This window comes from Chlamydotis macqueenii, chromosome 29 (genome assembly GCF_036417535.1).
Source record: "Chlamydotis macqueenii isolate bChlMac1 chromosome 29, bChlMac1.mat, whole genome shotgun sequence".
NCBI lineage: Eukaryota > Metazoa > Chordata > Aves > Otidiformes > Otididae > Chlamydotis > Chlamydotis macqueenii.
This window is the reverse complement of record NC_141584.1, coordinates 2,605,250-2,633,129: the sequence shown is the minus strand read 5'-3', so window position 1 is coordinate 2,633,129 and position 27,880 is coordinate 2,605,250. Positions and strand designations below refer to the sequence as shown.

At 53.6% G+C, this 27,880-nt stretch overlaps 1 protein-coding gene across 3 annotated transcripts in view; it reads left to right on the top strand.

Moving 5' to 3' along the window:
• Positions 1 to 27,841, top strand: part of SPATS2 (spermatogenesis associated serine rich 2) — a 29,318-nt gene extending 1,477 nt beyond the window's left edge. For 2 of the 3 annotated variants that reach the window (XM_086768958.1, XM_086768959.1), the window contains exons 2-13: positions 6,635 to 6,954; positions 14,554 to 14,633; positions 14,916 to 15,024; positions 15,967 to 16,016; positions 17,154 to 17,412; positions 17,657 to 17,869; positions 19,001 to 19,136; positions 24,475 to 24,533; positions 25,211 to 25,320; positions 25,647 to 25,749; positions 26,162 to 26,370; positions 26,691 to 27,841. In XM_086768958.1, the coding sequence (XP_086625084.1) occupies positions 6,930 to 6,954; positions 14,554 to 14,633; positions 14,916 to 15,024; positions 15,967 to 16,016; positions 17,154 to 17,412; positions 17,657 to 17,869; positions 19,001 to 19,136; positions 24,475 to 24,533; positions 25,211 to 25,320; positions 25,647 to 25,749; positions 26,162 to 26,370; positions 26,691 to 26,942 (1,605 nt within the window). In that variant the 5' untranslated portion in view covers positions 6,635 to 6,929 and the 3' untranslated portion in view covers positions 26,943 to 27,841. The remainder of the gene's footprint in view (positions 1 to 6,634; positions 6,955 to 14,553; positions 14,634 to 14,915; positions 15,025 to 15,966; positions 16,017 to 17,153; positions 17,413 to 17,656; positions 17,870 to 19,000; positions 19,137 to 24,474; positions 24,534 to 25,210; positions 25,321 to 25,646; positions 25,750 to 26,161; positions 26,371 to 26,690) is intronic. The other variant, XM_086768960.1, reaches the window with a different exon arrangement.
• The last annotated feature ends 39 nt before the right edge of the window (positions 27,842 to 27,880 follow it).

The window sequence follows — 27,880 nt, the reverse complement described above, 5'->3', positions numbered from 1 at the left end:
GGTCGGATCAATTCTCTTGCAAAGCAGCTCGCCAGCAGAGGAGCTTGAGAGGCCAAAACAGAAACAAAAGCTTCTGTGTGGAGCCTTTGTTAACTGATGAGAGGTAAACTCGCAACCACGGACAGAAAATTCCCCGCAGCCTACCTGTGGGGTCAGCTTCAGCATCCTGCCAGAGCCTGGTAGCTGTATTCCTGGTTTGGAGTTTTTTATAATGACTGGTTCTCACAAACTTCGAGCTGTGCTTCCAGCTGGATGCTGCTGCTGGAAAGCTCTGGCTGCCACGTCTGTCTCCGGAGGTGGTGTAGTTCTGGAGGCCTTTTGCCTCCAAAGTTCCAGGTGCGGAGTGTTTTGCTGCACTGTTGGGCTCGGCGATTTTGTGCTTTCTGAGCGGCGCTTGCTCGCGCAAGCTGGGGCTGCCCCGTTACGCGGTCCGGCTGGCGTGCGGGCCTCAATGCAGGAGGTTTGGGGAGCTGGAGGAGGAGGTCTGCCCAAGCAGAAGGGGCAGCAGGCATCTGCGTTCGGTGCGAGAGCTCCTTAACTCCCTGTGACCGTGGCTGGCACCCGGCCGTGGCCGCCCTCGTAGCCCGTCCTGGGGAGACGAAGCGTGGGAGCGCGGCCTCGTCTGTGCCGGGCTTGAGGAGCAGAGGCAGCGCCTCCCCAGAAGCGCCTGCGGTCGGTATTGGTGCCGCCTCCTGACAGGTGGAGGGGAAGACGCGGGGTCTGACAGAGCTGCAGCCTCTCCTCAGCCTGGCAGGCCGTCCGAGGGCCGGGGAGCGCGGGCCGTGCCCGCTGGGGTCCGTATCCCTCGCCCGCCGTCGCTGGGGTCCGTATCCCTCGCTTGCCATCGCGCGGTGTTGCTCTGTTCGCGTGGTGCCTGGCGTTTGTCTCCTCCCTCGCCGTGCGCTGTTGGGACCGCGGTTGGTCTGCGCTGGGCCTGCGGCCCGCCAGCGCTGCGCAGCCTGCGTGAAGCTGTGTGCGGCCTCGGCGGCTGTTCTGCCCTAGGTGGCCGTAGTGACGTCTGCTGGGGTCGCCGTCCTTTGGGGTTTGCCACGCTGAACTCCTCTTGCAGGAATCATCTAACGCATAAGGGGCTTTTAAAAATTGTAGCTTACTCTTCAAGGGGCATTTAAATATTTTATGGCTTTTCTGAGCCGTGCAGCCCCCAAGCGGAAGATTCGCGCTGGTTTCAGGACAAAGGAGCTCTGGAGGTGACTTACAGTCTGAGGAAGATACACGGCTAGAGCATTTTTTAAAATAATCATCTCCCTGTTAAAATATAAGACTTATTTTTAAAGATATTTTGGAGCTCTTTCTTGGGATATCAGACCTGGAGATTAGCTACAGTCAAAGAAACAGCTGCGGGAGAGGGGGAGGTTTCTAGCGGGGCTGCAGCAATCCCATTCACCCCGGTTCAGTTCGCGGAGGTTAAGGATTTTTTTCATCACTGAAGGTGGGGCAACAAAAGGTGGCATCTTCCGCTGTATTTGCCATTATTTTTTCCTTTCATCTTTTCAAAAGTTTCTGATTTTTAGCTACTTTGATAAAAAGTAAAATTAAATCTAAACTAGCTGTGTTGATCCTCTTAAATATGAGACGATTCTGGGCAAGTCAGCCAGACTCTTCGGATCCTGAGGCTGGCAAATACAGTCTGGAAACAGCAGCGCAGCCAGGATTGCTCGGACAGACGCAGCTGCACGGGTTTCCCAGCAGCCGGTCCCTCCTGGGCAGGCTGCGCAGGGGTGCGGAAAGCCTTGCCTGGATGGAGGCAGCGCCAGAAGAGAAAGTGCAAAGAGATCTTGGCCTCAGAAAAGCAAAACGCGGGGTCCGGCTCCAGAGCGGTCCGCTTCTGCCGACCTGCTCCGCTCGCATCGCTGCGGCAAGCCTTGCAGCCCCCCCCAGCAGTTCCCAGTACCCGTTTGTACGGAAAACAGCCCGCGAGCAGGCATCCCCCTCCCGAAGAACACAAAACCCCGAGGTCTGCTCTTTTATCTTGTTTAAGTGTTTGTAAACACACCCGGCGGGGTTTTGTAGCATCGTCAGAAGACATCAGGAACGGTTTGTCATCTGAAATACAACCGTAGTTTTACTTCTCTGTGCCGCGCAATTAGCTTCTAGGAGGTAGATGTTTGAGAATAGCTAATGTCCAGTCGTGCTCTGCATAATGCACTTGGTGAAAGAACAATAAATGTGTGGATTTAGACGGAATATAGACAGCTAATTATCTCTGGGGTTAAATGCTCAGTCGTTCCTGAGGAAATACTGGAAAACAAAACAAAACAAAACACCCAAACCCCAAGAGTGATATTAAGAAACTATTCTTAAAAATCCTAAAATGGTGCTTTGTATTGTACAGTTTTATGATCCTGCGCCCCGTGCCGCGGAAGGACTGGTCCGGGGTGGAAAAAGAAGCTGCTTTGTGCGGGCGGGGATTTGGCTGCGGGCGCTGGTGTTAGACCTGTGCTGGGAGAGGCCGGGGGCCACGCGCCTCCTTCCCCCATGCTCTGGGCGAGCCGTTGTTTGGTGGACGGAGATCCTGAAAACCAATTGTCTCCACTTGAGGGGAAAAGAAAAAAATCCCCCAAGTTCGGGCTTGTGCTGAACGGTGTGCTTCCTTCCTTTTGGCTGCGGGGTAATAAAGCTGCCCGGCTTTGATTAAAACGCTGGCCTGCTGTCTCCCGTGGTCTGTCTCAGGGCACAGGGAGTTGGTTCTTCCAGCAGAAATGACTGGGGCGCCTGTTGAACGTGAGAGATGAAGAGGCTTATTTTGGTCTGCTCTGACTTAACAGGTATTTGCCCCAAACCCCCGAGGCTGCAGGGTTTCAGCGCTGCGTGAATTCCCCAGGGATTCGGTGGACGTCTGGGAAGAACTAGGCTGTGCTTGTGCCGTGAGTCGGGGCCGCCAGCGCCCGGGGAAGGCGGCAGAAATTTGTTTCTGTGCACAGTGGGCACAGTAAACCTGCTCCGCCACGTTGTGTTCCTCGAAACTGAATTTCTACTGTAATTGTCGTGGTTTTTTTTTTTTTTTTTTGGACACACTGTAAAATTGAGTTAATTCCTTTCCTGCCTGAGTGCGTTACAGAGGTTGGGGTGCGGTAGTGCAGGTAAACTCCCGGGCCCTCCGAGGTGCCGAGTCTTGGACAATGGATTTTTGTTTGAGAATGATTATAAATTACCAACCGGACAATTTATTCTACTGAAATGCTGTTGCACGTACTCTCAGAGACGACTCTTACGTGCTTGGTCAACAAGATTAAAATAGCTCGGCAAGGGACTGCTTAACTCAAACGCCGATTAGCCAGACGCCGCTGTGCAGCCTGAATGATGCTGCAGCCGGGCGCGAGGCGCGGGCTGGGGACAGCCCGCCTGCGCCTGCCCGACGTCCCCAGACCAGCGCGGTAAAAACCCTCCCAAGGGGCAGGTTTATTTGTTCTTTGGAACTCCCGGTTTCTCAGCAAAAACATATTCCGTAGACTAATGAAAAAATCCAGACAAATTTCTCGCTGTTGATCACCTTTCCCTTCGAGTGGGGAGCTATCAGGTTCCGAGAGCTGGCTGAAACAATCCGTCTAGACGGAGCAAGAGCAGCGCGGCAAGCTGACACTGCGGGTGGGGGATGGAGGTAGTTTCTTTTTTGACTTGCTGCCTGTAAAATTTCCAATGCTTTCCGTCTTCCCGAATTAGACGGAATATGCTGATGTTTGTGCGTTTAACAGTAACGTGCGTTTCCAGTGTGATTTGGAAAAGTTTTATGTCGTCAGCTGAACGCCGGCAGCTCTGGGAGGAGTTTGGTTGCTCCATCCTGAGAGGAGGGAGCTGGGTTTCTGCGGGTTGTATCGCTCCCCCGTCGATTCTGGTATAACTGCAATATTTTCTAATAATCCCTGCAGGTGGATTTCTTGACGTTTTTGTTTCGAGGCTTTACTGGTTTTATAGATGTGTACGGTGGGCTGTGTAAGCCTCATGTTGCCCTTATCCGAAGGGGCTCGCTGCCTGTAACGAGTTCGTTTGCACTTGCGTTAACCTTTGCTGTTTTACCGGCCGTGAAATTTCCACTTGGGTTTTAAAAACGCCTGCGTGTTTCACAGCCCTCTCGCGCCGATCGTTCGAGGCGCCTGGCGGATGGCTGCGTTGAAGCGTCCAGCCGGTCTGCCGTGAGAGGCACGGTCGCGCCGCGGCCTGGCCCCCGGTTCTGCCCTCAGCCGGAGCTGCGTTTTCTGGCTACGGGTTCTGGCCATGGGCCGCGTCGGATGGAATATTAATTGCATCATCAAGGAGTAAAGATTTGCCGTTTTCTACTCCTCAGATCCACCAGTGGGGTTTTGTTTCCAGTCCATTATTTCATGTATTTTGTGCTTAGAATTTAGCTTGCCAAAGAGTCATTCAGAACCTGCTGTATGTTGTTTGTTTTCCCCCCAAGCCTTAATTACTGTTTATTTTTCCCCTTTGAAGTGGGTGAGATGGTATTTCTTGGGCAATAAGGTGTAGTGTTTTTCAGGCTTTTTGAGATTTCCCGATAACTTCTTTACTGGCAACTTTTGTTTTTTTACCGCTTGTTTCTAGACTGTCTGAATGAGCTGTTCTCGCAGTTATTTGCTTTTCGGGGATGTGTACGCAGAGGCAGTTTCTCAGTGTTCCTTTGTTTAATGAATAAAGTTTGAGACAACTTGAGGGAGTTCACGTAAAGTACTCCCAGGTGTGATGTTACAGGCTTTTGTCGGTACCTGTGTGTTTGCACGCTCCCTCCGGATTAAAGCCTGTGCGTCTTTATTTAAAAAACGAAATTACAGAGGCGACTCTGAAGCGCAGTTGTGGGTTTGTTGTTTTTTGTTTTTAAAACTCGCAGCAATATACGGCGAAGGTGTTTAGCTCTGGTATCATCGGTCAGTGCGTGAGCACTTTTCTTCTCGGCAACCCCACGTTATCTTAACATCACAGGAGGTACCGGCGGTTCCCGGCAGCTGGATGGCTGCGCTGCCTGCCGAGCGTTTCCTGATCGCGGACACAAAGCAGTCAGGCAGGGAATTGAAACTCGGGTGTAATCGTGCAAACCAAAGCACATCGGCCGCGCTACCGCGGCCGGCAGAGCTCGGAGCTCGACCTGCCGGCCGCCTCCAGGCGTCGAGCTCAGGGGCCGCTCGCATCCCGACACAGCAGCTTAATCCTTCGCTAAATTCTCAGGCTTTTGTGTTTTTGAGGAGAGCTTCACATGGCACAGTTTTTGTGAGGTGGTGTTTAGTGCCTCGGCATGAAAACAAACGAAGGCGTTTAATTCCGAGAGCTGAAGGCGGCGAGGCAGGAGTTGGTAACCACCTCTCGTTTCAGGACTCTGTGTGCAGGTAAAAAATTCTTTTGCACGGTCGTTTTTGCACAGGTAGCGAGCGTTGACTCTGTCTCAGATTTAGATTGCTGGGGTGACTTTTCAGAAATAAGTTCTGAACTCCTGTGTAGCTAATAAAGGAAATTCTAATGATAGGAAACTTCTATTTTTAAATCAAAATGGGCTCGTTAGGACCCTGTCGATGAACCCTGGGGCAGCGTCACCGTTCCTGTGTTGCAGGAGCGTTGCTGCTTTCATCAGACCACATCCCTAAAAATAATCTGATCGCTGAGGTGGACGGGTGTTGAACTCCTAATTATTTCTGCGGCAGATGAGATGCGTGTTTCTCAACGCTGTCATTTCGTTTTCAGGACCGTGCGGGTTTTGCTAAAAAGGAGATCTCCTGATGTCTGCTAAAATATTTTGTCTTGTGTTACCTGTGCTTTACGTATTGAAATGGCCATTTTTGTGTCCTCCCGCTCCGTCGTGAGCAGGGTTTTGAGGTTCTGTAGCGGGGAAAGATCCCTCCCCGGGCTTCGGCGGGGGTGCGCGCCGAGAGCTCTCCATTGTTTCCTCACCTTGCGTATCCTGTTGTTCTTTGTTTGACCTGTCATCCTGCTTGATGTGGCGCCTGCCGCCCCAGCTTTCGCTGGCTCTTGAAAGCAGGAGCGCTGGGAGCGCAGGGCAGCTCCGCGTACGGAACGCCACACGGAGCTGCCGCTGCGCTGTCTCGGCCGGGCAGGTTTGTGTTTCGTGCTCTCGAAATCGGCAGAGAAAGCGTTTGAGATGCGTGCGCTTTGCGTGCTGGCAGCACGGTGAGCGCTGCCTTCCCGGGGTGCTGGTCGTGTTAACACATGAGCGATCTGAGAGTTTGCGCTGTCGTGAGCGTTGTCCCCGGGCGCAGGAGCCATGCTCTCGTCCACTTTGGTGGCTCTCAGATCCGTAAACGCTGGTGTTTGTGTAAATGTTTTGGGTTTTTTTTTTTTTTTTTTTATGATGGGTTCTAACCCTCACTGGTTCTACCGCGTGCATGCTTAAGTGGCGGTGTCTCGCCGTAGCTGTGAACTAAGCCGGTTGAAACTGCACTGAGTCTGTAGGGATCTTGTTGCTGTGGATTTAATGCTGCTTTTTTTTCTGGCTAGTTGTTTCAGCACACCTTTAGACAAAATACACTTTTTACTCTTAAAAAGCACCAGCAAGATGGCTCTGACAAGCTGGGAGGTTTGGCGTGTGCCTTGGCTAGTACAGTAGCAATTTTTTTACTTTCTTCTCTCTTTTTTTTTTTTTTTTTTTTTTTTCTTCTTCTTTCTTTTTCAGAACCTGAAAAGACCGATACCGACTGCTGCAGTTGGGCTTCGTGACGAGGAGTTGCTTTTTCAGAGGAAGGCGCTGTGGTGCTCTGCTGGCCTGTCAGCAGATTTCTGACAACTCCAGACCCCGTCTGCCCTCGCAGCTGGGATTTGGCCATCCCAAACCAGCTATCTGCCGTTTCCCACGCTGGTGCACGGTGGTGTGTGAACTGCAGCTGCCAGCCTCGTCGCTCAAGGGCGAGGACTCTATTTTTTTTTTCCCCCCCTCCTGTGTAGCCGGACAGTAGAGCAAACACACGGAGATGTCTAAAAAGCAAAATACGAAAGGTAAGATGCCTGTGAGTGTGGTGTAATCAAATGCCAATAAACAGCGCTATTGATTCCAAAGTTATCAATTAGGAAAGGGGTTAATTGCTTTTGCTGTGCTCCTTTCCAGGCTGCTAGTGTCACTTGACAGCTTATTGTCACCATCCTCGTGACATCACATAACCTGTTGGGCTTGGTGACATTTTTAGTAGCATTTCAGCTGTCCAGCGGGACAGTTCTGGTTTCAGAGTTCCTGTGTCACGTTCATATCGCATCACTTTCACAGTCAGACAACGGGAGAAGAAAATGTTGTTTGGTAGTTGAAGAGCTACACAGCCAAACTTTTTTGTTTTACTGGGGTCCCCGGTTGGTGCCCAGGTTCCCCTCGCCCGGTTTGGCCAGGGTGAGTTTGAGTGGTGCCTGGGTCTCTGATGGGATTACCAGAATTTCGTCCTGTCCCCGGCAGCCCTTGTCCGCCCTCTCGGCATGCCCCATGGACGCTGGGGTTTCGGGGCAGGCTTCTGTCCTGGGCTTGCTTGTGCTGTCTGTGGCAGCTGTGTGCCAGGAATCCGGTTGAGAAACAGCCGTCGAACTGAGGTGGGATAGCTCAGCTCCGGTCCTCGCCTCCTGGGGATGCAATTCAAACAAAACCTATTTAAATCTTTTTCCTTCAAGACAGGTGCAGAAGGGCAGCGAGCGAGTTTGTGAGCAGCTTTTCCCCTTGCTTTGTCTTCACATGCACAGGCTGGTTTTCTTTTTTCTGCCATCGCATGTTAAGTGGCAAAGCTGTTCTTGCGTCAAGCAGCTTATTTCAGGGAGGGATCTTATTTGTCGTGTGCGAAACATTAATTCCAAAGTGTGTGTGGTGGGGGGAGAAGGGGGGTTGAGGGTTACGGTTCTCTTTTTATTTGAACTGACTACTAATTAATAATTTAAGGCGAATGGGTTTGACAATTCATGTCCTCTACCTCAAGAGAAGAGCTTTTGTTCTCTGTAGATTTTCTTTTCTAGCAGCTTTGGCATGGAAACGGTGTCTACCTGAGGAGCCCAGCCGTCCTTTGACAGCTAGGTCTGTACGTGATTCAGAGCAATTAGTAACAGTTATGGAAATTATTGTATAGGATAATTTTTGAGTGATTTTTAAAACACTGTGTTTGTATCTGTGCTCTGGGAAGCCTCAGTACAAGTCATTAAGAAATTAACTTCTCCCTGCCGCTGGAAACGGAGCCCGGCAATCCTTGGTGCTGAGAAAAACGCGCCTTGAAACAGCGGAAGAGAATTAACAGGCCTAGGTAGGGGAACGGCAAGGGAGATCTGTGGGAGACAACGAGGGGAAAACATGCGGAGGTGTTACTCCGAGGGAACTCAGGGGTTTGGCAAATCCCAGCCGAAGGAGAAAGCCGGCACAACTGCGACTCTCGGTGGTGTTCGGCAGAGCGTCGCAGGGAGGACGCGCTGGGAAGCGCTGCCGTGTATTGGGTTCCTAAAGAAAAGTAAAGGGATCTTGGACATAAATATTTGACTCCGAGCAGGAATGCAGAGTAGGCTTTAATTCGCTCCGCTGCCGGGGATACGAAATCCGCGCTGCTTTGTTGAGCAGGCTCGTCTCTGGTCCGCGCCGAGCGCGGTGTGGGCAGAAGGAAGGTGAGAGTGAAAGCTGCAGGCTCTGCCGGCTGTGCCCTGTCCTGTTTGGACTGTGGTCGAATTTTCAATTACTACTTTGCTGCGGCTCTAGAACGTTAATGTAGTCAACAAATATTTTCCAGTCCTCCGTAAAGGAGCGTACCTTGGGAGGTGAGGAATGTCTCCTCAGTTTCTCTTTCTTTCTGAAAGCAAAGCAAAGCCCTCTGCGGTCTAACAAAGCTGATAAGTGTCGAGAGGCGGGGAACGAGGCAGACCTATTTTTAATAATGCAGCACTTCTGAAAGCGAGTCAGGAACCCACCTGTTTCTTCTTCTTAGAAGTGCCACAGGACAGAGTGACCGTCTGAGCTGCTCAGGAGGGTATTTTTAAGTCTTGCAAGAATGTATATGCAAAGTTTGGGCACAGAATCCTGTTCTACTCCTGAGCGTTACTGGCTGTAAATAACTCTTTACTCAAAAGATGTGTGCTGAGGAGAAAACAGTTCAATCTGTAAGCCGGTCATGTAACGATCCCCATTCGAAATCCGAATGCGTGCATTCGCACGCAGGTCCGTGTCTGGCTTATGCTGGATGGCTCATTTCAGCTTTAGTATATTCTGTAAGGGAGTTGAGAAATTCGGAGGAAAGGTAGCCTCCGTGCTGCCAGATCTCTAAATAAATACTTCCCCAGGGTCTGGTAGGTTTGTTGGTTTGCTGCTGTCTGAAGTGATCTCGGATTTTGAGTGCTGCTGTTTCTCTCGCAACACGAAGCGTGTGCGCTCCCTCTTGTCCCCGCTTCCGCCTCGATTAATTGATTTGAGTGAAAGCAGCCACCAGGCTCAGGAATGGCTGGTGACCCCAGGCCACAAAGCAATCACATAAATCTTGTTTCCGTCGGCCACGGTTTTCAGCGTTGTGGGTTCCTGAATAAAACAGCACTTGGGCTCCTGCTCATCTGGATACATTGAGGAACCGTTTCAGTTGATGGAAAACTGTCCTGCGTGGATCTGGTGAAGGCAAAAGGTCTTTGGTATCGCTTGCTGGGAAGGGAGGGTTTCGGCTGGAGTGGTGTTAAGCAGCAGGGAGCCTGCGCACCAGAGCTTTCACAAAAACCTCAAATCTGAGGAAAAAAATCATTTTACGCTCACACCTGGTTAAAAACTTCCCAGTCAAGCAGAAGATAACTGCTCTGCCAAAACCAGGCTTTGCTGGTTGGGGTGCGTGCAGGCTAGTTGCTAACTTCTGTTGGAATCGGCAAACTCAGAGGTTGCAGAGTTGCTCTGCGAGGCAGCGCGTGCCGTGGGTTACGTGGAGAGCGCGCAAAGGCGAATATTGAGTGTGTGCTGTACCCAGATAGATCGGATCCTGGCGCGTGAGCGAGCTCGGGTGCAGGTGGTGTCGGGGATTCGGAGCTGCGTCGCTCTGCCGAGTGTGCCGCTCTGGAAGTGCGCAGGTTTCGTGTGATTTTTCATTTTTTATGTGTAGATGGAAATGAGCTGGGAGGGGGAAGAAGCGTTGTGCTGTGTGAATTACCGAAATGGCTCTCTGTTTGGCTTCGCTGCCTTGGCTCCTCGGAAGCTGGTTGCCGTGCCCCACTGTGTCTGAAGCAGAAGGCGGAGCGCAGGACGGAGCGGCAGCCGTGACGGTGGCTGAGGAATGGCAGCTTGCTGCCTCGGCTGGAGCGGGTCGGTGACACCCCGGGGGCAGCCAGGCCTGCGCTCCGAGTGCTTTTCCTGCCCCTGGGAAGCAGGACGGGTGCTTGGGAGAGCTGTGTCCCTGCGAGCCCCCGCCTTTGTGGCAGCAACGCCTGCTTTTTGTGTTGAGCAGAAACACCCAGCAGCCTAACTTTGGGCATGTTGTAGCTGATTTGCAAGAAGTTAATTTTTATTCCATGTTTAACTTATTTTTTTTCCCACTCTTCCAAGCCCTTCAATGAGAATGGCCTTAAACTGGGAAGGCAGCCTGCGTTAGTACGAGGGCCAGCTCTTCCGCTGGCGTCCAGGAGCCATCCAGGTTCTGCTGGAGATCGGATGTCTGGAAGGTTTCGTTTACTCACCTCAGAATGAGTTTGTCAGACTGTGACTCTGTCTCTTGCCTGCGTAGCCTTGCTCTGTCTGAAACACGGCAAGTTTTTCGTAACTACACCCTGGTGAACTGACGGCTTTCCCGTGCCAGGTTTGAACCAGGTTGATGCTTGGCCCCTTGCAATCGGTTTGAGAAAGTAAAGCATGAAGGTGACGTTTCTTGTGGAGACAAGGCTCTGAAGTGCAGCTGCCACCTCCGCGGGCTGGCTGTGCGCTGCGGGAGTATCGCGGGGCTGGCCTTGGGGCATTAAAATAGTTTCCACAACAGCTGATGGAGGCACCAAGCCCCGACTTTGCGCCCAGGCAGCAGGCAGGGACGGAAACGGAGCAAGTACAGCTCATAACCTGACAGACCCGCTCAAACGTCCAGGTGTGTTTTGGGAAGGGAGGGCTTGGCGTGGTGGTGACGCTCTTCCCCTTGGATCCTGCACAGAGTTGGTGTTTCGGTGTCGTTTTTCCTGGTATCGATGAGATGTTGTCTCCACAGCAGCAAACCCAGGAATATTGGTTCTAACCCCAGTTTAGTCCTTCCTTCTCTCTAATTCGTGGAGAGAGCTTAGCATTGGTACTGCTGCTGCCTGTTAGCAAGAACTGTTCTTACAAGAAAAAAATAGCAGCGTGTGTTTATGTAGTTCGTAAGGAAAAGCAGTGTGCGTGAGAGACGTGAAGCGCAGGACGTGGGGGCCCATGTGCTTCAGGAGCAGTGCCTGCTGCGCTGGCAGCCTGGCACCGCAGGCAGCTCCCGCGGATGCAATCTCTTACCTAGCGCTTTTTTTTTTTTTTTTTTTTGAAAGCCTGATTCTTTTTTTCCAACATCTGTGGTACTTTGGTGTGGTGGTATGACTGCAAGCGCAGATGGAATAACGATATTCTGATTTCTTTGCTGTGTCCTGGGAAGATGCGTTAATTCCTGCGGGTCAGCTCTGCGGCCCTGGGCACGGACGCCTCCCGATCCTCACGGCGCAGGGGCTGCTGAAGATGCTTGTAATCAGAGCAAATTGGAGCTGTTCTGTGCGAGCAGCCAGCTGCCGTTTCTTGAAGAGCTTTTTATTTCACATTAGCCGAGGTCTGCCGCGCTGTCCCCGGGAGAGCTGGCACGGTTACCGCTGACCTGAGAAGCCACGCGGTCTATAAATGTTTTGGGGTTTAACTGAATCTTGATTGCACAGCCCTTTGTCTACGCCGTCCAGTTCCCCACAGCCGTCCCCCCGCCAGCGACCCGGCTGGGGCGGGAGGGTGAGCCTGGCATTTGGAGCGGGATTTTTTACTTTTGTACGCTGTGGTACTGCGCGAGCTGTGCGTGAGCTGGCACGTGGCTGGGGTGGGGATGAGGCGCTGATGGGTTCGGGGCAGCCCAGTGTGTACGTGTAGTCCCGCGGTACGCTTCCGTAAAGCGTCCTCTGCGGCGCTGGCTGGGACAAAGCCTGTGTAACTGTTGGGCCGGTGCTTTTATTTTTCTGTATCTTACAAAATGATTGCCTGTCATGGCTCAAAAGTGAGCCAGGGCCCGGCTCGGAGGCCTGAGGGGGGGGAATGGTGGCTCCTGTTCCGACTTCCTCGAGGTGTCGGGTGTGAAGTTGTTTTGCGTGTCCCGGGAAGCAGAGCAGGCGTTGGTTAGGCCTGTAGTTCTAGTTCTTGCACATATATTGCACAGAAAGGACTAATTAACGGAGTTATGGGAGGAGCAGATTGATATTTGGTAGGGTGGATTCTTCCTGGCATCGTTAGTGTTTCTGTTTGAGAGATCCTGTGTTGATTAGCCCAATAAATAGCTCTGAAACACAAAAGGAAATGATTTGGGGTGAATGATTTCTTAGCACCTCATTTTTCTGGAGGATGCAGTTACGAACAGAGAAGCAATTAAGGCCGTTGGCGTCGTCTCTGGGGTTCATCGCATCACGTCAGCGGGGCAGCGCTGCGCAGTGTGTGTTTCAGTGCAGCAGCGATCGGTCTGAGCGTCTGACTGACGCGTCGTGTCAGACATGACACGCACAGTCTGAGCCCTGGCTTTGGGAAGGAGCTTTCCTTCCCAGCAAGGCTGTTAATTCAGAAATCCTGAAGTCACTGGTGGCCGCGAGACTTCTGCCCACGCGGGCGGGAGCACTTTAAATTCTGTCCCCTCTTGCGAGTACCCACTGTCGCGAGAGACCCGAGTGCCAGCCGCCCTTTTAATGATGCTTGGGAGGGCTCAAGGGCGGTCTCGGATGTATACAGTGCAGCCTCCCTTGCATAATTTTTGCATGATGAACGTTTTAACACCAGGAGGACTTAGGCCGTAGCGAAGCAACTGGAAGCTGGAGCGGCGGCTCGGAGCGAGGTGCCGGCAAGCTCCGTCCTGTGCGGGGCCAAGCACAAATGGAGATGTGGGAAAGGGATTGAGCAGCTGAAAATGTGCTGCGTGGGGGAGCTGAGCTTCATCTTTCCTGGCACCTGTGTCCTTGGTGGCTGCTCTGCAGTGAAGATTTTGAAAAAAGATTGCTAATTCTCCCTGGGTGATGGGAGTCTGAAGGCCATTTACAAGATTAAGGACTAGAAAGTTGTAAGTCGAACTTCTGTGAGCTGGGGAAACTTGAGAAAATCTTGCTCATGGGGCTGAAATGGGTAAGGATGGCGCGAGGAAGAATTTAACCGTTCATCTGTAGCCTTACTAAGAGGCTGACCTTTCCATCATGCTCACAGTTCTGTCACTGTATTTGGAGGCCTCGCAGTTTAAATGCTACATCAATGTCTGGGAACCGCGGCAGTCAATGGTGTGTCTCGGAATCGTGTTCGAGTTATTTAGAGGAGGTGAGGGAAAGAACATGAATCAGCAGCTTGGAATATCAGCTGAGCTAACGCGGACGGGGCGGTGACCGAGCGAGCGTCCCTGCGGGGCACGCTGGCCTGCTGAACTGTCCATCCCCCGGCCGTCCCCGGAGCCCCCGGGCAGCGGGGGCTGTGGAAGCCTCCCGAGGAGCCTTGCCGAAGAGCCGGTGTCCTGTGCTTCCCTGGCTCCCTGTGAGGCTCGGCCCGGGGACGCCTGTTCTTCCTGAGACCAAACGTGGCTGAAATACTGCTTTGAAGTGTGTTCTGTCGTAGTCAAACACATCTGTGAACAGGTCTAGCCCTTTTCCTTAGCAAACCTGAAATTTAGCCTGCTCAGACCCTTGGCAGGAGAATCGGGCGCGAATTTCTGATGCCAGGTGCTCATAAGGATCTCGGTGAAATGGTGGGGCCTGCAGATTTATGTGACCTTTGCTCGCTGGCAGGGAGCAAACCTGTTGGTGATGGCTGCCTCAATTATGGGTCTCTCTTGGAACATAGAGGCATTACCTTGGAGATTATAGCTGGCAGGGAACACAAGCTGCTGGGTCTTCAAGCCCATTTATCAGTCTGCTTGCCATTTGTATCTCCAGGCAGAGGAAATTGTTGAGCACACCGCTCAAAGGCTCTCGCGCTTCGGTTAATTCTTTGTTGCTGGGCTCTGTAAAAGATGGCTGTGCAAATGGAGGAGCGGTGCTGGTCTGGTCTGCTGCAGCAGTCTTCTGTTCGGCACCAGCCCTGCTGGGGCGCCTGGCTTTTTTGGGTTGCCGTTTTGATCCGTCGTTGGTTGGTTTAAACTGACCCAGAGCCCAGGGGAGAACTGGCTTCTGGAGTTCAGTGGGGGGCATCGGCAAACCAGATTCCCCTGGGGCTGCCTGGCTAAGCAGACCCTGGTCCCCAGACAAGACTGGGATGAGGTGCCTTTGACTCTCAGCAGCTAATAACCCGCTGCTGCCCAGATGACAGAACCAGCCAGCGAGCGCTGCACGTTTGTGGGGTTCCAATTTTCTCCTTGGCGGAGCAGCAGCTCAGAGCTGACCTCTTGCTTCGTGCCTTTCCAAATGTCTCTGTGCCTGTTCAGAAGAGAGCTTCCCTCTCCTTTGTTTTCACAGATCCATCTGGGTTTATTTTTGATGTGCAGTCCAATACCGTGATGGCCCAAGGAGGAACCTTTGAAAACATGAAGGAAAAGGTAAATGTGTCTTCTGAGACTTTTAACTCGCCATGTGCTGTGGAAGAGCTCACGAACGCTGTGTCTTCATCTCCTCTCTGAGATGAAATATGTTTCTGTCTGGGAGCTAACTGCAGCTCTGTCAGAAGCAAAATTTTATTCAGGCTAAATCACCCTGGCACATTAAAGTTTCATAAGGAAGTCATTGGTTACAGTTTTTGAACTGCTTGCGGAAGGGTTGCTGTAGGATCTGTGTGGGATAAGGAAAATGGTTTACATGTTACCCTGTTTTCTGCCCTCTAGATCAGCGCTGTGCGTGCGATCGTCCCCAACAGGAGCAACAACGAGATTGTCCTTGTGCTGCAGCATTTTGACAACTGCGTGGACAAAACAGTGCAAGCCTTCATGGAAGGTAACTGCGGCTGGTTTCCTGGCAGGGTCTGTGGCTTCCTGACTCCCACCCCCCCGTCATGGACCTGCTTCAAAAGCAGCAGTAGCCTTTGTGCAGAAAAGGCTGTGTGCAGTAAGCAGAGCAGGTGGCTGAAGCTCGTGCAGCTTCTCAGCGCATCCACGTACAGACTCTGTGCACAGGGGCAGCGAGCAGATGATTCTCTTCCCAAGTTTTAGTTGGCGTTTGCTCAGCTAGTGGTCAAGGCAGCGGTAAGCATTTGATAGCCCTTTAGATAAGGGAGGTTTGGTACTCAGTTACAGAAACTCTTGTTCGTGCGTACAGAACGGGAATGTCCTCGGCTCTGATGGCCGCTGTTTGTACTTTGAACCTGGCTCACAAATCTTCGCTGGGGTCTGGCTGGCGAGCTGTGCTAGATGGATTTTCTGACCTTGGGAAAACAGAGTGTTGCTGTGAGGGTGCCTGTCACTTTGCGGCTCTCATTTCCATGCCGGCCGTCGCTGACAGCCACGCTTTGCCTCTGGCCCGCAGAAGGTGTGACAGCTGTGCCTCAGATGGTGGGCATCCCAACAGTGGTGTCTCTGGGGAGAGGCCAGCGGATACCTGACGTGAACGCAGCCTTTGAGTTCAGAACACGCTCCGGCGGGGTTCCGGGTGCCCAGACCTTTAGTGTGACAGAGCCAGAGAGAAAATCTTTTTATTTATTTCTTTTTTTTTTTTCTGGAAAGAACTGGCACCGTGTTGTAAGGGAGTAGTCCTGTTCAGCAGTGTGTTCCCAAAGCAAAAATGAAACTAATCCTTTTATTACATCAGCGAAGAGAATTGAAACTTAGCTGCAGGAAGTGTTACAGGTGTGGCTCCAGGTGTGTGGGGGGACTTCCCCGTGAGCAGGAAAGAAATGCAGTGGATGCCTTGTCCACTGCTCATCGCTCTGTTTCGTTTCAGGCAATGCCAGTGAAGTACTGAAAGAGTGGACTGTAACAGGCAAGAAAAAGGTAATTCTTTTAAAATGTACTTTGCTGAGGCATTTATCACTTTATTTTGGGAATTTAGACTACTGAGAGCAGTAGGCGTTCCTTGTGATTTAGATGGGAAAAGAAACCAAAGAGCAAATGTGTGTATTGCTGCTGGCAGGACTGGTGCACAGGTCATTGCTGGGCTATCAGGTGCCTCGCTGTTCAGGGCCGTGATTTACACGTAACTTCAGTGCCAAGCGTAAACATCGTCGTCTCGCCACATTTGCGTTTAATTCAGTTGTCAGACACGCTGTAGCATCTGAAAAAAGGGTTCTAGGCTTTCTGTCCTTGCAGTCACTTCTGTTCTGCTGACCCTCCACGAGACCCCTAATCCACGTGTGCAGCCCCGCACTGGAGTAAATCTTTATCAGGCCCATTTATTTCCGCGGAGCTCTGTAATTCACTGTTCAGATAGTCGCGCTGTTCCATTTTTCATCGGTAACCTTTGGAGCTGAACAGTTGCGTTTAATGCTGAGCTCTGTGGAAATATATTTCTTTGTCATGTAAGCTTTCTCAAGTGTTCTGCTTAGTTCTTTGCTCAGACCTCTGCGAAAGGGTTAAATAAAGATTTGCAAAGTTTCAGTGCTTGGTATTATAATATCCAAATCCACCAGGACAAGAATAAAATCATAATTATTCAGAAGGACTCCTTTGAATACATGAAAAGCACCAGCATGAAATGGAGAGGGAAAAAATGTGACTGAGTAGCCCTGCACTGGGAAATGAGACGTTTTGTTAGAGCGAGGTCTCGCAGAGCGCCCGGGAAGCCGCACCTGGCCAGGGAGCGCCCCCAGAAGCAACCGGGCTGGTGCTCTGGGCTGCAGCCGCAAACCGGTCTGCTGTTCTCGTCAGATCTGAGCCTTCCTCTGATAACTGCTGCATTGCTCTCGCTGGCACATCATCAGAGGGGATAACGTATTTGCGCCTCGTTAATGCCACTGTATCTGTCCTCATTGTTTAATAAATCCCTCCTACTGTTAATAGGATCAACAGCCAGGCTGGCTGAAAAAGCGTTTAATTCAGCTGCTTTCAGCCAGTAAGCATAAGCTTCATTTTCCCTTCAGGAATTAAGCGTAATGTTTTTTCCCCTTTGTGGTGTGCGTACCTAATCCTTAGAACAAGAAGAAGAAAACCAAACCAAAACCGCAAGCTGAATCGAGCCCTGGCCTCCCAGACCCCAGTAAATTGATGTCCACTGAAGAGGAGCAGTCGGCAAACTCGGAGAAGGGTGGAATTAATGGTTTCCATGTCAACGGCTGTGCCCACGACACGGAGTCGGTGGACTCGCTCAGCGAAGGTTTGGATGCACTTTCAATTGATGCCAGAGAGCTGGAGGATTGCGAGTCCGCGGCACCAGACATGCCTGATAGAACAGGTTAGTCTCTCTAAAGTAGCGCAGGAGATGGGCACCGAGTGCTTAAAAAGCAGAGGAGCTGCCTCCTGCCTTTTTGTGTTCCTGCTTTGCTTTGGGTCAGCTTTGAATATTGATTTGTTTGGATGGCTCTTCAGTAAAGAGCAGCTCACCTTGATTTTCTGATTTTTTTTGCTTGTGATGAAGAGGCGGTCAGTGTTCTGCTGTCCTCTTGGCCTTCCCTTTAAACGAGTGTGCTTTTCTACAGCAGTGCCTGAACTAGAGAATGGAATAGCAGACTTTGACACAAAATCGCTCATCATGCATCCTTCCCAGAGCCCTTCGTCTCTCAGACAGCGGCCTGAGCAGAGGAGTGCTAGCAGGTCTCTGGTCAGATCAGCAGCGTGCAATTCAATTCCTGCGTCCCTGTCTGTAACGCGGCTGGAAGACGTTCCGGTTTCACCTGCAAACAGGAAGCTAGGTAAGGCCCTGAGGGTCTGCGCGCTCTCCCATGTCAGAGCGGGTTGCTGCTGGCCAAATTCTCACCGCCTCTTCTGTGGTGTCGCTGCCAGACACAGTGCTGAGGCGTACTGGACTTTGATTTTAATGCGAGCCAACATGCCTCCTATTATCTGGCCAGTAACTTGCACTCTGCTCCTCCTCTTCCCTCCGCACAGCAGGAATCTTGACAGCGGTTTAGATGTAGTGCCTGGAGCAGCAGACCCATGTGTGTGAGAGGCAGGGGAGGACGCAGCCAGCCTCGCTGCATACGTTTAGCCCATTCTTCTCTGTGGCCATCACAGAGCCTTTAGGTTGTTTCTCATCTTTGGTGAGAATTTGTCGAAAGGCCAGAAGTTCGGACCAGCCCTGTTACAAGAAGTGACAGCCTCCTTCTACTGCTTGTTTTTTTTTTTCCTCTCTCTTTCATGTGTTCTCTCCACAGCTGAGTTCTTACGATAACAAGTGGGGACAGGAGGGACCTCAGAGACCCCAACTGTGATTGCGGTTATTATTCCTAGCTTAGGGAGATGAGGTGGTGGAGGTTCACCTCCTTGCTGCGTGGGACAGCTGTAACAAGCCGTTGTCAACGTGGCTTGGCAGGGGGCACCTGCACACCACAAGCTCCAGAGAGCGTGGGCAAGGTGATGGGCCCTGCCGGCGCGTGGAGACACGGGGACTGACCTTGGCAGCCACACCCAAGGAAAGAGCCTTCATTTTAGTTTCCAGGATAATTCCCTTCCCCAGGCATGCAGTCATTCCATACCGTTGAGACAGACGGTGTGTTGGTCTTTGGACTGGGCCGTGGTTTGCTTGTCTCCAGTCCCGAGCACAAAAACAACTCGGAGATGCCTTTGGTTTCTCTCATGTATTTGAAAATGTGGAGGGACATCCCTGCCTGTAGAAGGAAATTCTGCAAGCCTTGGGAAAACTTTCCCCGATGAGAAAATCTCTCAGACCGTCCCTGCTGAACAGGGGAAGGGAAAGAAAAATTTAAAACCAAGCAGTGTATAGTTTTGAAATAAGAAGGAAAGCCATCTCTACATTCCCCCCGCTGGGAGGATTTAGCGGTGTGATTGACGTGGCTGGCTGAGTTCACTCTGTCTCTTGGTAGGTTCTAATATTGAAAAATCGGTGAAGGATCTGCAGCGCTGCACCGTCTCACTGGCTCGGTACTGGGTGGTGGTGAAGGAGGAAATGGATGCTTCCATTAAGAAGATGAAGCAGGTCTTTGCTGAGCTGCAGAGTAGGTAAGTTAAACGTAGGGACGGATCCAGGCGTTAAGGCTTGAGACCAATACATCTGGAAAAAGACTTTGGCTCTCCAGTCAGGCTAACGACGTGTTTGTGTTTGCCCTGCCACCCGAGCACTGTTTCCAGCGGCGGGGAGGTCAGCATGTCGTAAATGGAGTGTGAAGCCCCAGACGCCACCGTTTTCAGAAGCCACCTTTGCAGGCAGCTTTGCAAGGCCTGCGTTCGCGCTGTCGCCCCACGCGTGCAGTAGCATGTTAATAGAGTGTTCACGGCTTTGGGTCTTTGAGGAGCTGTGGCTCCGGGTCTGTGCAAGACAGTTCTGGCCATCATAAAGTCATTCTAGACGCGGATAATACGAGGAGCCTGCTCGGTAACGTGCTGTGGGTTAGGTACAGTGTTAGCTCTGCTGGAAGGAGAACCGCCGGGAGCTCAGGGTGCAGTAGTGGGTGTCTTTTAGAAACCAATGTTCATCTTTGAAATCTTCAAATTATGGTTGAGTGTAACATGGAAGAGAGGGATCCTTCTGAAGGTACAAGTACACAACAAAGATCATCCTGTGCAGCATCGCTTCCCCTGTTTTCAGCCAGGCTTTTAATGCCGTGCGTGATGTTCCCTGTGAGTGCAGAAGGGTCTTTCTTTTAATGAACGTCTTTATTGGTTTGGGTGAGTGCTTGAAGATGATATTCCAAAAGGCCTGCCGACAGGTAGACGCGCTGTCGTGGCTGATTGGGTCTGTTACTGAGAAGTTGTTGTGCTTGGTTGTACAAATACGGTTGGGTTTGGTAAAGAAACATTCATAAGAAGCTGCAGAGAGAGTTCTTGCCTGAAGTGAGTAACGTTTGATGAGTAACCGAAGTGCTGCTATCGCGTTGAGGGATTAACATAGATACGTGGCGGACTTGCAAATCTCTGTCAGAAGCTGTCTGTGTCTGAAAGCTGCTGGTGGCCTCGAAGGCAGGAGTGTTTAGTGGTGGTGATGGAGAGCGCTGTATTCTGAAGCCTGTTAGCAAGTTCAGTTCTTCAGTGTAGACTTTCCTGTGCTTGCACTTGCTTTGAACTTTGCCACCAGGAAGTGCTCTCTTGAAGTAAGTGGAATGCTCTCCCGTATTTAAATTCAGCGTGTGCTAAAAACACCGACAAAAATGCTTATAGAGGTCTTTGAAACTTACCTGAGGACGCTGGCCCGGACTGGAGGGGCAGGGCTGAAGGTGTGCGTGTGCCCTGAGCTGGGTTTTTATGCTGGGAGCTGTGGTCTCCAAGCCGAAGCAGACGTGGCGCTCCCAGCACCTCCTGGAGAGGAGAAGCTGCAGTGGAAGGGGAGTTACCCTGGCAGTAGCTGAGGGTTTGTAGCCCTAGCTCAAGTTTGTTTTCATGAATATTATTTCTTACGTCGTTAGTGGCTTTGTCTGCCGAGTCAATACTGATACCGATTCAATATTGTCACTGCATACAGTGGGGTTTTATTGGGTTTGGGTTGGTTTTTGGTCTGCCTCTCTATACAGTTACATCTGTAAAATCCTCCACCCGCTATGGAAAATGTCATTCTCCTGGCTAGCGTGTCTGGTTCTGCGTAAGTAAGTCCTCGCCCTTTGACTTACGTTATCATCTGTAAAACACTCGCGTCACGCTCGGAAAGGTTAAAGACTCAAGTCCAGTCCCGCGGCGTTGCTCCGGTAAGCTGAGCCGGCAGGGAGCGAAGCAGGATGTGCGGTTCCGTGAGCGGGGAGGCGAGTGCCTGCCTGGACCGGGGCCACCGGGAGCCTCCTTCGGCAAACGCCGGGTGAGCGCTGAAAGCAGCGGTTGATAAGCGGTGACTGCAGCAAGGGCCATGCGGCTCTGCAGAAAGATTCGCTTTCCTTTTCCCGAAAGTGACGCAGTTGCTGCTGAGCTGAGATGTAAATTGTACCCTTTTTGTGTTGATTTTTTTGTTTTGGTTTGGTTTTTTGTTCAACTCCGTGACCCAGAGAGTTACTCATGTATTTTTAAATCCTATGGCACAAGGCAGGGTCCAGTAGTTAAATCCTGTTGCTGGATGAATTGCCTCTCCAGCTGGCTTTCTACCAAAGGAAAGCTTGGTTTAAAAGCAGGTTTGTTCAACTGAAACAGGATATTTAAGTAGCGAGGCTTGGGCTGGTTTAACTTCTGCCTGTCAGGGCTGCCCTTTGGGTGTCCTTTAACCAGAGAGGCTTCCTGGAGTTCCTGACCTTTGTTTCTCTCACCTGACACTGTGCTACCGTTAGACCTGTGGTCCGTAGGTGGGTGGGGGTAAGGGAGGAGACCGGTGCTGGGGTCGTGCCTGGCACGTGTCTCAGTCTCTGAAACCCATCCTGACAGGCAGATGTAGCAGTAGCTGCTTTGGCTTCCTGTTTTGAGAGGACTTGCTCCTCTGGGCTGGAGACGGTCAGGTGTCCTGAACTAGAGAATCCCGATAATCTTTAACTTCCTGAATATTTCTGCTATCCGCTAGCAGGGAAAGTAGCACCCCAGGGCAAACCACCCGAGAATTTGTGAGTGGTGCAGGTAAGTTCAACTTCAGCACCGTGTGCCAAGTTTGAGATTTCTCACTGCTGAGATCACCTCGTGCTGTGGATCACCTTGCTTCCTCGTGGCAGAGCTGCCAGGCATGCTTCCAGCCACCTTCGATCGCAGTCAGTCTGTGAGATCGTTGCGTTTCAGCGCCAAGGAAAACTGACCCCAGACCCTCAGCGTGCTTGTGCAAACAGCATCACAAACCAACACCGTCTTGCAGGCGCTGCTCGACTGAGCTGGCTTGCAGCCGAGAGCATCTCTTCTGAGCCTGGGTCCAGCCGGAGCGTTTGGCATTATTTCATCTGCACCAGTTATCGGTTAAACTGTTTCTCCTTTTTCTTCCTTGTGCGCTTCTTAAAACGTCCTTTCCTAAAGCCCAGCCCTTCTGGCAGGGGCAGATGCGCTCTCGGTCTGCGCGGGATGTTGTCCGAGGACAGAGCAGTCGAGAAGGGCAGGCAGCTTTCCAAACGGATCCGGCAGAAGGAAGCGAGTCTGTTTGGCGAGAAGCCGCGCAGGGTGGAGGAGCAGTCGGGTCTGGTGCGAGTCACTCGTCACACGAACCTCAGGCAAAGCCACTTGACCTCTGTTCCTCAGCCAGCCCAACTGTAAAATTGGGTGAAGCACTCCAGCTGGGTTCTGCTGAGTAAATCAAATCACAGAGAGATGCAGGCCATGATCTGTGCCAAGGCGCCGGCAGCCCGGGGGGAGCCCAGAATGGCCCGGGTGAGGCGGGTGTTGGCTCCGCGGGAGCGGGGCGTGTGCCTGTGTGTTCAGGGAGGAGGCGCTGGGGGAAGGTGTGGCACAGCCGGCTCCTGCAGCACGAGCCGCAGACTTGTTCCTACACTTGAATTAATGATTAAGGCCGCGTCCACGCCCGTAACTCGCAGAGCTCCAGGAGATTCCGGCTGCTGACATGGCTCTGGGCAGAAGGTGGCTGGGTATCTCCCTTTGCCCTGCCCGTCGGTGTTGCAGAGCCGGGTTGAACCTCTCTGGGGATGGCTGGAAACCAGGTGAAGTCTTATTAGCGTCGCTCCTGACATGCATGGTTGTGTTTGCGCGGTTGGGCTGAGAGTGCCTGACCTGGATCAGGCCCCTGCTGTGCTGCGAGCAGAAACAATTCCTGCCCTGAAAAGGCAGATGGACAGAGCAATAAATCAACAGCAGAAGCCAAATGTCAAAGCTGCTGTTCGGAGGGAATTGTTTAAATTGATCGTGCCTCAGCCCTCTCTGACACGCGGAGGAGCAGGAGCGGTGGTTTGAGTTTGCATTTCAGATGCTCTGTGGTCTCCCTTTCAGACGGTCGCTAAAATAAATATTCTTCCCCTTTTCAAGCAAACCTTGCTCACTAAAAAAGCACGTGGTCCGTGCTGCAGGGCTGACTGTGCACGGCTGATCTCTCTCCGAGAACCGTTCAGTGCCTGTGCTGCAAGTGTCGCACAGCTGACACATGAGAGGAAGACTCTGCTTTTATATTTAGAAACCAGAAGCTGAAGTGAACCTGTGAGGAGGCCGGATGTCGAATGCGTTCAGTCCGCTGGCAGCAGCTGGGCGAGGGTGAGCTGCAGCGGTGCAGGGCTGGGGACGCTGGGGCATAGCTTAGAGGGAAGCACAAAAGAAGCGTTTGTAGAGAGGGCGTCTGCAGGGGTCTGGGCTCCTTGTGGCCAAGCACAGAGCTGTCACCAGACCAGCCTGGAAAGGGAGGACTGGTATTTCCTCTCATCCTGCCGTTGTGACCCGATTACCCGGTGTGCCCGTCTCCAGGGACAGGAGCCCCCTTTGCTCAGCCTGCGACTGGCGGTTACGGGGAGCTCCCTGGATGCTCTGCCTTACAGAGGTGCTCGACAGCCTCAATTTGCTAAATTTGGCCTGCGGTAGCTGTGCCACCCTGCTGGCGTAAAGGCTGCCGCTGTGACGCCCGGGAGAATTGCGGTCTCATGGCAACAGACACACTTGAGGCACGCTGGAGCCTCTTGGCGAGTGGAGATGCTTTGCCGTGACCCACTCAGGTGTTCCCTCTGTGGCCACAAAATCTTCAGAGCGTGAGAGACTCTGGGCTCACGGCCCCCCGTGGCCCTGAGCGACAGGCCGGCTGCGTGGTGGTGGCTGGCGGGTGGTTGTCTCCCCAGACCTGCTGCACCATGTGGAACGGTGTGCCCGCTCTTGCCTGGGTCCCGCAGCCCCGTGGGGATCTGCAGGATGAAGAGAAGGGGCACAGGGCACCAGAATTCAGGTTTCTGGACCAATGGGCCAGTTTGGTTGGCTTAAATAAGGTACCGAGGGCGTACGAGCAAAGCCTTGCAGTCGGGTCCCCTCACGGTGTGGCCCCTGAGAGGCTGCCTGGGAGGGGACGTCCTGCAATGGCGGCTGCTCGTCCTGCCCCGCTGCTCGTTAGTTCTGCCTTGTGACTCCTTAGAACCCCGTGCCCTCGTTTTCTGCGGTGGTGAAGTCCAGCAGCGCAGCTTCCCCCAGCGCCGCAGCTGCTGCTCCGTCTCCCCGTGCCAAGGTGGCTCTGGCTCCGTCGGTGCGAGGTGACCATGTTCCCCGCGCGTTGTCGGGAGCGCCGTGCCGCGCTCTGCGCTGACCCGAGCCTCGGCAACTTCCAGCGCCAGCGAAGCCACCACCACACAACTCCTCGGCTTCCAGAACAAAAGCTGGGTTCTCGGTGCGCGACGCAGCGAGCTCCTGCTGCCATCTGCCGGTCTCTGCCCGTTGGAAACCCTCCTGCCACTGCTCTTCCAGAAGGATTTCGTTGTTCTCTTTGTCTATTTCTGATTTTTTTTCCCTCTTTCTGTGTTTTTTCCCCCAGCCTTATGGATCGCGAGGTGGCGTTGCTGGCTGAAATGGACAAAGTGAAGGCAGAAGCAAGTAAGACTCTGTCTCTCTACCAAGTAGCCCGAAGAGCTGTGGGTGCTGCTGCCCTGTGAGGAGACAGCTCCCCTGGAAGCAGATTTCGGTGGTTTACCTCCTGTCCACGTTGTTCCCAGCCGCGTGGCTCTGTTCCCACGCTTGCCCTGTAGCTTGAGCTGGTAGTGTTCTGCGACTGGTGTGGTTGCTGCCCGACATGGTGTGCAGCTCCCCTCTTCCAGGCCATTGCTCTGTGCCCCTCAGAGGGTGGGATATAAACTGCACTCATCCATGGGAGGCCATTCCTGAAAACCTCAGCGTTCCCGGGCAGCTGGGAAGGGCGTTCTCAGCCCGCCCGGTGCAGGTGGGACGTGATCCACGGGGACACCTACGCCAGCAGCACTGAGCCCCGGGGCTGACGGGGTGGCGAGGAAGCGGTTGGCCTGGGGAGAGCTTCTGCTGAAGCTGCACGCCGTGCCCGTCGAGCCGGCTTCCAGCGCGGGTCCAGGCTGTGTCCGGAGAAAAAAAACCGCTGCGGGAGGGAGTGGACGGGGATGCCGTGCAGCTGGCGCAGTCGTGTCCGGGGCTCTTGGGGGAACCTGGCGTTTACCAGGCATTTACCATGGTGCCGCGTGCCGGCGTTGTTTAACTCTGGGTAGGCTGCGCCGGTGCCGCCTAAGCCAGGCTCTGTTTCGCAGTGGAAATCCTGGTCAGCCGCCAGAAGAAGGCGGAAGCCCTGAAGAGGATGACTGATGTGGCCGTGCGAATGTCGGAGGAGCAGCTGGTCGAGCTCAGAGCTGACATAAAGGTGAGCTTTCCACTCCACGGCTAATCCAGCTTAGTCTAATCCCACCCAGATGTGGCGCTGGGGGAATTCTGCATCCGCCACCTGCTCTGGTGGGAATTGTGTGGGTGCCGCCCCAGCAGGGCCCGGCCCTGGGCTCCTGCTCGACAGAGACAAGCTGCCAGTGCGCTGGTGGATAAGCGGTTTGTTTATCCGACGTGCAGAGCAGCTCCGGCTGGGTGCCTCAGGTTGCACCCCCTGGTTATATCTGTACCACCCAGCACCCCAGCCCCAGGTCCAGTCCCTTAATGACTGAATTAACGTGCGCGTTCTGCCTTTTCTCTGCGAAGCACTTCGTGAGTGAACGGAAGTACGACGAGGACCTGGGCAGGGTGGCGCGGTTCACGTGCGACCTCGACACGCTGAAGAGGAGCATCGCCTCCTTCGGCCAAGGTGAGCTGGGCGGGGGTTGGGGGGAGCTGGGGCGTCGGCCGCCCCTGCCATCACCAAACCCTTCACGTGTGCCCCAAACTTGACGGCAGCGGGACTGGGAGCGTTCTGCTCTGGGCGTTCTGTTTCCTCTGGGCAGCAGAGGGGGGCCCAGCGCTCCCTGTGCTGCTGCGGGTGCTCCTCCCTTGGTGGGGGGGTCGGTGCCCGTTCCCTTCGCTGTGAGCACTGGCCCCAGTTGGCCGAGCCCTTGCACCGTTCGCTCGACCAAAGCTTCGTCCTGACAGAAAAAAGTTCCTTTGTCCCTTGGAGCCATGAGCCGCCCCCACGCCCCTGGGGCTATTGCTGGCAGGGTCTGGAGGGGCAACGGTCTGGGTCCCGCCTGCAGAACGCATGTTTTGGGGGATTTCTCTTACAGTTTCCCATCCAAAGAACAGCTACTCCACCCGATCGCGCTGCAGCCCTGTCACAGCCGCATCCCTGAGCCGTCCCGGTGAGACCTCTGCTCCCTCCGCCCCCGCGTGTGCTTCTGCCTCCCCCGCGAGTCTCGCCACGGCCAGCAAGAAGCTCTTGGCGGAGGTGGCCGCGGGCAATGCCGGCGGTCGCCCAACCCAGCCTTCGCGAGAGGTAACCGTGCCCCGGCGCTGCGGCAAGTTCGCCCCGCGTCTGCGGCTCCTCACAGCTCCTGGGCTGGGTCCGTCCCTGCCGTGTGCCCTTTGCTGTCAGGGACCCACACGGGGCTGCGCCGCTGAGAGGCCGAGGGCACCCAAAAGCTGCGGAGCGCGGCCTTGCCGGGCTGGTTTGGCTTCAGAGCAGCCTTTGGGGGTTTTGTTTTCCCAAATTCCCCCAGGAACAGGGCGGGGGCTACCTAGGGACGTGGCAGCCTCCCGCCCCTGCGAGCTGCTTCCTCCGACCTGCGCCCACTCGCCCACCCTCTTCTGTTTCAGACTTCCCAAGGGAGCAGGAGAGCAGCAGCGGGCCCCAGGTCCCAGGGCCAGCACCACATTGGCCCCTCGGCTCCCGGGCGCCACAACAACGGCCAGCGCCACCGGAACGGGCCGGGCCAGGCCCACAGTGGGCGGCACACCTCGCCCCCGGCAGCCTCTGCGCAGCCTGGCCCCCCGCCCGTGGGCGCTGAGCGCCAGGCGCTGCCGCAGCGCAGGCCCCGAGGCAGCCGGCAGGAGAGAGCGAGCTCCTGAGCCCCACGCTCCTGCTGCCGCCCGAGCGCCAGACTGCAGGGAGCTGGGATAGTAACGAAGGAAAGTTTACACTTCTCATTTTTCGTGCCATTGGGTTTGTTTTTTCTCTCTCTCCCCCCTTCCTTTCCCCCCTTCTCTCCTCGTCTGCTTTGTGTTCTCGCACCCGCGCTGCACCCTCAGAGCGCGTTCTGGCCGCCGCGTGCCGCCGTCTTGCTCGCCCTTTTCCTTCCCCCTCCAGAAATCTCCTCTCTGCGCAATTGCGGGCAGCACTGGGCCGAACCCAGCCCCAGCTGTCTTTTCTTCTGTGTGCCAACATCAGGGCCTCGCCTCGGAGGAGCAGCCCCGGCAGCATCCCTCGCGCTGGCAGCGAGGACGATGGGCACGGGGGAGAGCGGGGTGCTGGGGGGCGTCCCCTCCCTGGGGTCAGGCAGGAATCGGGACCCTTTGGGGCCGGGACGCGGCGTGGGGACCTGTGCGCTTCGGCTGCAGCGTGCTGTTCTCTTCTGGTTTTTTTCTCTTTTTTTTTTTTTTTTTTTGTTTTATTTTTTTTTTTCCTAGTGTTGGAACCCTCTTTTCTTTTATTCACTTCTTCTTGCCCCCCACCCTTCTCCAAGCTCTCCCCTCCCTAAATTAAATCTCCAGCAATAGCAACGAGCAGCGCTCAGCCTGGGTGGGCGCAGCGGGCGATGGTGACGGGCATTGCAGAGCTGTACCCGTAACGCCGATGGTCGTAGTGCCTGTCCCCCTCCAGGCCGTCCCCTCCCTGCTGCCCCGTGGCTCTGGCTGAGCTGCGCCCCCCAACTCTCCACGCTGGGGCAGGGGGGGGGGGCTTTCTTTCCCTCTCTTTAACCAAACTCCTCAAAACAGATTCAATAAATGGAATCCAACTTAAAGCATTACCAATCCAGATCTCTTCTGCGTCGGCATCCTGCTCCAGG